The following is a 9,516-nucleotide window of genomic DNA, read 5'->3' as shown; positions in this document are numbered from 1 at the left end:
AATTAGAGTTTGTCTAAACTCACCGTGCATATAATTGTCAATTTATTGAGATCTTAAAACCCATGTTAAGATCCTACAATTTTTTATACCCTAACATGGGAATCTCAACTAGATTTCTTAGCAAATATCCATGTTAAGATCTTCAAAAACTTTTAAACTAAACAACAAAACTACTTGGGAAATTCCAATTTCAAAACATATTCATCAATCATTTCATCCCATGCAACACAATGCTAGAAATGATAGATGGATATGTTTCATAACATATTCATCTATCATTTGGATTCCAGAAGACCATACAAGTATTCCAGACAATAACTCAAAAAAAATAATAATAAACTGAGCCAACTCCATATTTCAAACTTGACTCAACAATTAATCTGTTAGACTTAGTTCATGAATCAAATTGGCAGAAATTATATTGAAAATTAATTTTCTTAGCTATAAAAGCTGCCACATAAGCTTTTTAACAGAATTAAACAGATATTAAAAAAAATCAATTAACATTTGGATTAAAAAATCTATCTAAAGAAACAACTTAAAATCTAATTCAGCATGATAAAATAATTTAAACAGCGGTAGCAACTATGCCAAAGAAAATCATAGCATGTCAAGGTGTAAATCAATTGATAATTTTCCTAACACATAATGTATTGTATGAAATAATGGTCCTTCCATTCATTTGTACAGCCAAGAAAGAAATGTCAACCCCAGAAACAGAATACTATATTCTCCAAGCTTTGGTCCATACGAAATAGATTACAAGTTACTATCTCAGCAACAACAAAAAATTACAGAGTTTTCTCCACATCCAGCACTACAGATATACAATTTTCTATGTTGGCAACTTCGGATATAAAACTTCAAAGTGTTCACTTATCTTTAAAATAACAGCAAAGGTAATAGAAATTAGAAGCTACAGCCTTAATTAAAAAAAAAAGTCAAGTTTAAGCACCTACATAAAAAAGCATCAGGATTCAGCCACATAGTATATTGATCCTTTTTCAAAGGGCATGCTTCAGATTCATGCAATGTGCTGTGATCACTTTTTTTCATATGATTCAAACATGATACAACCATAGAAGTGAAATAGGGGCATAAACACAGCAACAAAAAACTCAGAACATAAAAGGGATGGAGGAAAGCATGTCAGATGCAAAAGTACAAATGCAGCCATTATCAGTAGTTCCATGCTTGCACTCCCCCTTTAAAATTTGTTAGAAAGAAACTAGGCCTAGAACAATTAAAATAGATAACCTGAGTGAGCCTTATTACTCAAAGAAGATGAAGAAATCTAACTTTACCCACCTCTCCCCAAAATACATGTCATGCACTTACCAGAAAAAAGTTCATCTTGCATTATGCACGCTGCTAGTATATAATAGAAGGGCCTATTTCACAGTTATTCATTGCCCTTCAAAGACACACTAAACAACAAAACCTATGCTGCTAACATTACCAAATTCTGGATCAGCGATACATTGGACCTGTAAAACCAATCTAGCACTACCTTTTGGCACAGTGATAATGAGCATTTAACGAACAGAAGATAACTTTAAACAGATAAGTTCCTATAAAAAAACATTCATTCATCTAAATTTTTGAAGGCTGTAGATTCTAATATTAAAATCTTTGCTGATTTTAAGATAAGTGACACTATGAAGACGGCCAATATTTACCCAGAGGTGACACCTAGAGAGCCAATACTGAGACGAAACGAAACAAAAGCAGGCGACATCTGAACACTTGAATCTATCTACGGCTTGGAGGAAGGTAGATGCATCTGGGGATTAATAGTTCAAAGAGTAGATACGGTGTGCGGAAGCCATTCTGAATATTGAAGTGCTAAAAACTATAACTGCAGAAAATTTCAAAAAAAAAAAAAAAAACGCGTATGAAAAACAATATCATAATCATAAATCAGGTCAAATTAAATGTATGTGTAATTTACAAAAGCAAAGAGTAACATGAAAGAGCAGAAGACTTACAAGAAAGAAAGAAAATCCTACAATAAAAGAAGCAAGCTGATAAATCAGGTCCCTCCTCCAGCATTACCCGTAATAGCAGCCTTATAATATGAAGAAAAGAACAAACATAAATTTCAAACCAAAAAAAACAAAAAGTTTTGGAAATCACCAAAGGGCCTTGTAGTTGAACCACAGAACAAACATAAATGTCAAACAAACAAAAGCAATTTTTTCATCTTTAGATAAACAAAAAAGTATTAGATGTCACCAATGGGCCTTACAGGCTCAATGTTTGCTTCAGCATTGACTTGTTGAGACAGAGGGGTTGATGATGCCTTTGAAAACCTGGGAACAAAGAACATAGTGACATAATAAGATGGATGACATGGGAAATGGCATATGATAGAAATGTTTATATGAAATTCTATGAAATACGATAAACAAAATATGATAAGAAACACACACCTGAGTGCTCTTGCTTTCTTTTTATCTTCCTCAGCAGGATCAGCCTTAGAACCAGGTGCAAACCTAGCAAGACGAGCTTTCTTCTTTGCATCCTCGTCGGCAGCTGTAGAAGGAGTAGGAATCCCAAACCTGTGAAGAATCAGAATAAGCAACAATGTTCACTTGAATTTCAAATTAAACTAGTCATCAGTTAGGGTTTAGGGTTAGAAAGGGGAAATTGAATACCTCTCTGCCCTAGCCTTCCGTTTCAGATCTTCCGCTTTTGATCCCTCAGGTCCCTGTAATACAGAAGCAGAACCAAATCTGCAATCGCAACAAACCCTAAATTCAGTTGTTTGTTAGAAAGAAATCAAGAAATGTCGGTGGAAGATGAAACATTATATACCTTTCGGCTCGTGAATTGCGCTTCTCTTTCTCGGACAACTGGACGGAAATACCGAATCGCTCTGCGCGGCGCATCTTCTTCTGAACATCGGAAAGTGGAGCGTCGCCTTCGGTTTCAGCCGGTGTTTCTTTGGTTTTGTTGTCGTTTGCATCTTTGTCGTCGGGTATTGAATCTGAGAGGGGTTTGGGGGAGGTGGAGTCTAGGGTTTCGAGAGGGTTTTCCTCAGTTGGTTTGGTGGTGGTGGGGGTGGGGGTGGTGGCGGCGGCGGTTGTGGCAGGGGTTGCCATCGGAAGTGGAAGTTCGATTGGAGAGATAAACAGCGGTGGAGGTGATGAGAGAAACGTCGCGGAAGTACAAGGGATGGTTCTGATATTCTTTTAGTTCTGAAAATTGTGTTGTCTCAGTTTTGTAATTAGCTTATTATTCTTTCCACTACCTTTCCCTCTTCCTTTTCTAACTATTATTATTTGACCATAAAAATAATTACTTAAACTTAAATAAAATTATTTTATTTCATTCATGATTAGATATCGGTTGAAAATTTTAAGATAACATTCTATTCTATTTAATAGTGGAGCACCCCGGAAAATCATAGGATGTATAACATCTCCATGAGGGGAGAATTAGTGTGAAGTTATAAATGCATTTGAAACATATCTGAGTCAAGAAAAGGTGTAATCAGTATCATTGATCTGAGTAATAATTACTATGTTGTTCTCTATATGCATGAAGATGATAAGAATGTAATCTTCTAATTGAGTGTCCTTGGTTCATATATGATCATTTTTGAATGGCGAAGGAATGAAGCCCCAACTTTCATCCACTTATTGATATTATTGAGAATGTGGTTGTTTGGATTCGTATCTCTAGATTGCCTATTCAATATTATGATACAAAGGTTTTATTATTTGGTTGTAATCGAGTAGGAAAAACTGTGAAAGTTGATAAGAATATGTTACAGCAAAAGCGTGGGACATATGCAAGATTATGTGTTAAAGTCAATCTCTATAAACCACTCATAACAATGTTCACTATAAAAAGGAAAGAAATACAATATTGAATATGAAGCTTGCATTTGTTGTGCGACAAGTGTGGCAAGTTTGACCACTATATGGAAGGATGTCCTGATAAACTAAGAAACCAAATTCAAATATAGGAAAGCAACCAATGAATCAAGAAAAGGAGGAGTTGAAAGAGGTGTATGAGGGAATTATGCTGAAATTGGAAATGATAATCCTTTTAGCGTAGTACAAAAAGTCCGTAGAGGACAAAGGGCGGATGACGGCCAGAGAAATAATGCTCTAACAAGAGTTAATAAGGCCACAACATTAAAGGGGTCGAGATTTATTACTTTGAATGAGGAGATATTGAAAATAAATAATGATTTTGTTGTTAATGTTAAAAAGAAAGAGGGCAACGTGGCATTAAATGACAATGATAGGGGCGTTGTAAAGATATGTAATGTTATTATTAGTCTTCCTAAATTCAGAAATGGAAAATGTAAGTAAGAAAGAAAGTAGTGGAAAGAATTTTTCAAATGGGGCAATTATTGAGAAGAATGCAGTTAAAGATTTGAAATTGGCTACACGTGTATCACATGTTTTTAAAGGAAAAACCAATAATGTTAGTAGAAAAGAATTAGAACATATGGTGGATAAATTGAAACTTAATATTGTGGATAAAGATATTGAGACCCAGTTCAAAAGGTCCAATATTGGTAAGTTGGGTGAAAGGGAAAGAGGAAATAATGGAGGACATATATTAAAGAATCAACAAGAAGTAGGGTTGTAGAAATGAGTGGTTACGAATCATCTTTATTAAGCTCTATTTAACAGGAATTGAATGGGGGTAGTTACTCTTAACCCACCCATACCATCATATGTTAACATTACACGTCCTCGAGCTAATGCTATTGAGGAAGGCGAGAAAATAGTGAAAATTGAGTGTTTATGGATGCAAATGATCAAGTACCAATTATGGAAAATGAATAATATATGGATGGGTGACATAAACACATAAGAATAACAAATTAATTGGTTGGTGGATGATTTTTATTTTAGGAATATATTCTTTATGATTGATACAAAATGCAAGATTGTTTGTGGAATTGTAGAGGTGAAACCAACAAGCTTTTTTATCGTTATTGTAAGCAATATGTTATGATGCATAAGTCACTCATGCTTGTCATTATGGAGACTCGGTGAAATCCTAGTAACTTATATATTACTTTCCAGCGACTAGGTAATGATGGAGTATTATATACGAGTAGCCAAGGCTATGCTGAAGGTACGATGGTTGCTTGAAGAAGAGAACAAATTTGTTTTGAACTATGTAGTATAAAGTTGCATTTTATCCAAATAAGGGCACAACAACCTTAACATAGTATATTGTTATTAACAACACTCTATGATAGCCCCTATGTGGAGAATAAATGTTTGTTATGGGAAGATGTGGCAGCGATTTCTCAGAATATGAATGAACCTTGGTTGTTGACCCGAAATTTTAATGATATTACTCGTGCAGCTGAGAAGAAAGGTGAAGTGTTTATGTCCATTAAGAGGTGAGGTATTTTTAGAGGAAGAATCAATGAATGCAAGTTTTTGGATATAGGGTTTGTAGAGCCAAAATATACTTGGATATGACACATGTTGCATGGTGGTCAACGTATTTATGAAAGTCTTCATAGGGCTTTGAGAAATAAGCAATGGAGGTTGAATTTTTTGAATCCTTGTGTCAAAATTTTGACTAGGGTGGATTTTTCTGATCATCATCCTATTTTCATTACTCTACTTGATGTTTCCCATCTGGTGGCCTCCAGAAAATTTAAGTTTGAGAGTGTATGGATTGTTGATAACTCGTATTATGAGATGGTTCAAAAGGCTGGGGAAAAAGATATCAACATGACATATAACTTTATACAGTTGCAGAAAGCAATCAAAGGATATAAGTAATCTGTTGTACACCAAATTGTGAATAAGAATGAGTTTATGGCTTGAATTAATGGTATCCATAAGAGCTTGCTCAATGGTGTGAATGTGGTAGGTTTTAAAATACTATATAAGAACTTATAGTTGGAACTTCATAATACTCTAAAGGAAGAAAAGTTAATTTTGTACCAATAATCGCGTGCGAAATGGTTAATGGATAGTGATCAGAATATGCGGTATTACCATATTAAAATATTTAGTAGAAGGCGACGAAATAATATTATTATGATAAAGGATGATCATGGTCATTAGATAGAAGATATAGAGACCAACTATTTGCATTGGTTAACAACTTCTGCAGGAATTTGTTTGCTCTTAGTGCCATTAGAACTGAGTGGTTTCAGACTCCCCTCACCTTTCCAGCTTTAGAAAAGGATGTGCAATAGAGATTAGATGCTTGGACTAGTGATGAAGAATTCTATAATGTTGTGTTTGCTATGAAACCTTGGAGAATGTTTGGGCCTGATGGATTTCCAATAGGTTTCTATCAAAAACCTCGGGAAGTAGTTGGAAGCAAAGTTTGCAATTTTTTTTGCGAAGTGTGCGATAATCCTAGGTGAGATTTCCTTGGTAAATCAAACTGATATTTGCTTGATTCCTAAGGTTAACCAACTGCAATATGTTTCTCAATTTCGTCCCATATCATTGCGCAATACAAATTATAAGAAATATGTACCTATTTTGGTTTCATCTTTTCAAATTGGTTTTGTGTCGAGGAGAAACATCCATGATAATCTTATTGTTTCAAGGGAAATGGTGCATAGTATGGACAAGATGAAAGGAAATAAATGTTACTTTTCTATAAAAGTGGATTTATCTAAAGCGTACGATGAATTGAGTTGGGAATTAATTTGGAGGATTTTATCTAAGATTAAGCTCCTGTATAATATGATTAATAGGATTATGCATGAAATTCAAGCGTATAAACCAAAAGTGAATTGGAATTGTGCTAGAAATGAGTATTTTTTACCACAACGAGGTATCCGAAAATGAGATCCAATTTCCCATATATGTTTGTATTATGCATGGATAAACCATCTCATTTTATTTATTATTCTATTGAAAAGTGTAAGTGAAAAAACTTTCGTGCGGGGAGAAACATCCCTATTATTTCTCCTTTGATGTTTGTGGATGATTGTTACTGTCTAAAATGTATCGCATGCAAGTATACGTGTATGTTTGAAAGTAATGAAAGAGTAACTTCAGGCTCTTTAAGATAAATTCACATGGAATATTGTCTACTGTCCTCCAAATGTCAAATCCATTGGCTGCAAATGGGTGTATTATGTGAAATTGAATTCTGATGGATCCTTCAACCGTTACAAGGCTCGCTTGGCTGTTTTAAGAAACAAACAGAAATATAGAATTGATTATGATGAGATATTTGTACCGGTGGCCATAATGACAATTATTCGCTTTGTAACATCTATATTTGCTTCTAATGGATGGTCTCTTCATCAAATGGATATGAAGCATGCTTTTACTCATGATGACCTGGCTGAAGACATTTATATGACATCCCCTCAAGGCTTGCTCTCTTCATTCAAGGGTGTTTGCAAGCTTAAACACTTCTTATATGGTTTGAAACAAACACATAGAGCATTGATATGAAAAATATTGCTCCACTATACTTGGGTTATCCTTCACTAAGAGTCGGTATTATTCCTCTCTATTTATTCATAACATATATAAGGGAATTGTCTTACTTCTTTTGTATGTTCATGATATGGTTATTACTGGTTTTGATCATGCTTTTATTCAGAGACTTAAACAACAATTACAGGCTTCATTTCATAAGAAATATCTTGGTGAACTACATTATTCCCTTGGTCTTTATGTTAATTCTACATCTAAGCGTATCTTTCTCCATCAACACAAGTATGCTATAAATTTGCTTTCTATGACGGGTCTTCAATCGCCTAATCTGGTTGGTACTCCCTTTGAGGTTAATGTAAAATATCACCGTGATGATAAAGATCCTTTGTCTGATCCCTTATTGTATCCACAACTTGTGGGTGGCCTTAGTTACTTAACTATTACTCGCCCTGAAATATATTTTGTTGTTCAGCGAGTAAGTCAATTCATAAATTCTCATCTCCATCTTCACTTGGTTGGAGTTTGTGGTATAATTCACTACTTGAAGGGAACCATTCACCATGGTTTATTTTTCTCGCTGGAATTTTTCTTTAATTGAGTGCTTACAATGATGTTGATTGATGCATTTTTTTAGTTCTTCATTTATCTCTTGGTAAATTAAGAAGCAAGAAAGATTTTCTAAATCTTCTAATGAATTTGAGTATTGTGCCATGTCTGCCGCTTACTCAAAAATACTTTGGCTATAGGTCTTTTGGGTGAACTTATATTTCCCCAAATAGGGTCTATTTCACTTTATGCTGACAATACAAGAGTCATTTAAATTGTTACAAATCCTAATTTTTTTGAATGTATTATAGAAGTTGATTGTCATGACGCCTATGATGATCGATTGATATCACTTCCTCATGTAAGTACTCAGTTGCAGGCCATATATATTCTTACCAAGGTTATTCCACGCCCACGACATCAGTTTCTTATTAGTAAATTGACGCTCTTTGACTAAACCCGACAATTTGAGGGAGATGCTAATCACGAATTAATCTTTGTCTTTATTGTGAGTAATTTACTATCCTAGATTAAAATAATTATTCATTTTGAATTATAATTAGTAATTATGATTTGTAATCAATCATTATGAATTGTAATTACCTGTAACTATTGACATTATTATAAATAGTGTGAAATACAATAGAGAAAGACATCAAGACAATTTTCGTAACAATTTCCACCTACCTACTTATAAGGAGAGGTTGGCGCATCACAAACTACCACTCATGCAACTACAACAACTAACTTTGAAACAAACACACTACAAAGAGACATGTTGATGATGGTCCAAAGAGTCAACAATGCTAGTGCACCAGAATGAACGACTCCAAGGAATCAAAATAATCAATCTTAGCCATCTTCTACTACGTAGAAGGCTAAATGATCGACCCAGGTCCATGACGACATAATGGCAAACTACAATGAAGATCATGCAGAATCACCTAGGTATCACTGACCACACGAGGTTGTGGAGGCATAAAATATGTTCCTTGGTTTCGTGAAGACACTCCCCCTTAAGATCTGAGTCTGAGGGCTGTTGTCTCAGGCACCGCAACCGTCGTCGCATCCACGCCTCATCTTCCTCAGCATCTGATGTTTTCAAAAGGGATAGAGACATCTCCTACAAAAATGTTTTAGTAGATGAATCAATGAATATTCTATACGCTGAAATTTAGGTGGACATTGATGAGTTCCAAGTGTTCACCGGTGTCAGTTGTTCTGTCGTATATTCCATTCCTGGTGGTTTGTAAGTTATTCACTCATTTTGAATATTAGTACCATGGATTAATGATTGTGAAACATATTAATTAGCTCGTGGGAAGAGCTCCAAATTTTTCTTTATCCATTTCACAACATTTCAAAGAAAATCAAAGTCGGTGAAAATCTTAGGTTCAATTTCGGTCTTACATTGAGAGGTTTAACAAAGAGTTAAATATAATAGATGAAAGAAGGATATATGAATCTTAAATTTTAGAGTACATGAAGAGTCTTTTATTAATATACCTCGTTACATACTAGTCATCATATCATATCATCATACTAAATTATAATCCTGCAACTTCTTCCC

At 34.5% G+C, this 9,516-nt stretch overlaps 2 protein-coding genes across 2 annotated transcripts; one reads left to right on the top strand and one right to left on the bottom strand.

Moving 5' to 3' along the window:
• Positions 1–653: 653 nt before the first annotated feature.
• Positions 654–3,261, bottom strand: LOC131629857 (protein MODIFIER OF SNC1 11-like). Its single transcript, XM_058900658.1, has 6 exons — positions 2,818–3,261; positions 2,658–2,735; positions 2,433–2,561; positions 2,249–2,312; positions 1,989–2,068; positions 654–1,858 (listed from the first exon to the last, which is right to left on the bottom strand). Exons 1-5 carry the CDS (start codon positions 3,102–3,104, stop codon positions 2,033–2,035), a joined length of 594 nt encoding a protein of 197 aa, XP_058756641.1. The 5' UTR covers positions 3,105–3,261; the 3' UTR covers positions 654–1,858; positions 1,989–2,032.
• Positions 3,262–7,530: 4,269 nt separating this feature from the next.
• Positions 7,531–9,199, top strand: LOC131629838 (uncharacterized mitochondrial protein AtMg00810-like). The gene is made up of 2 exons (XM_058900637.1): positions 7,531–7,875; positions 9,125–9,199. The coding sequence occupies exons 1-2, from the start codon at positions 7,531–7,533 to the stop codon at positions 9,197–9,199; spliced, it is 420 nt and encodes a 139-aa protein (XP_058756620.1).
• The last annotated feature ends 317 nt before the right edge of the window (positions 9,200–9,516 follow it).

This window comes from Vicia villosa, unplaced genomic scaffold, assembly GCF_029867415.1.
Source record: "Vicia villosa cultivar HV-30 ecotype Madison, WI unplaced genomic scaffold, Vvil1.0 ctg.000621F_1_1, whole genome shotgun sequence".
Lineage (NCBI taxonomy): Eukaryota > Viridiplantae > Streptophyta > Magnoliopsida > Fabales > Fabaceae > Vicia > Vicia villosa.
Note: the sequence above shows the minus strand (reverse complement) of the source record. Positions and strands in the feature narration are given on the sequence as shown.

What these genes read in the sequence shown, in the direction of transcription:
- LOC131629857 (XM_058900658.1), bottom strand. Translation starts at nt 3,104, where the DNA reads ATGGCAACCCCTGCCACAACCGCCGCCGCCACCACCCCCACCCCCACC. An exon ending in CGCAATTCACGAGCCGAAAG is followed by an intron (nt 2,736 to 2,817) that starts GTATATAATGTT and finishes TTGCGATTGCAG; the next exon opens with ATTTGGTTCTGCTTCTGTAT. An exon ending in CGGAAGGCTAGGGCAGAGAG is followed by an intron (nt 2,562 to 2,657) that starts GTATTCAATTTC and finishes GATTCTTCACAG; the next exon opens with GTTTGGGATTCCTACTCCTT.
- LOC131629838 (XM_058900637.1), top strand. Translation starts at nt 7,531, where the DNA reads ATGGTTATTACTGGTTTTGATCATGCTTTTATTCAGAGACTTAAACAA. An exon ending in TATATTTTGTTGTTCAGCGA is followed by an intron (nt 7,876 to 9,124) that starts GTAAGTCAATTC and finishes GCTGAAATTTAG; the next exon opens with GTGGACATTGATGAGTTCCA.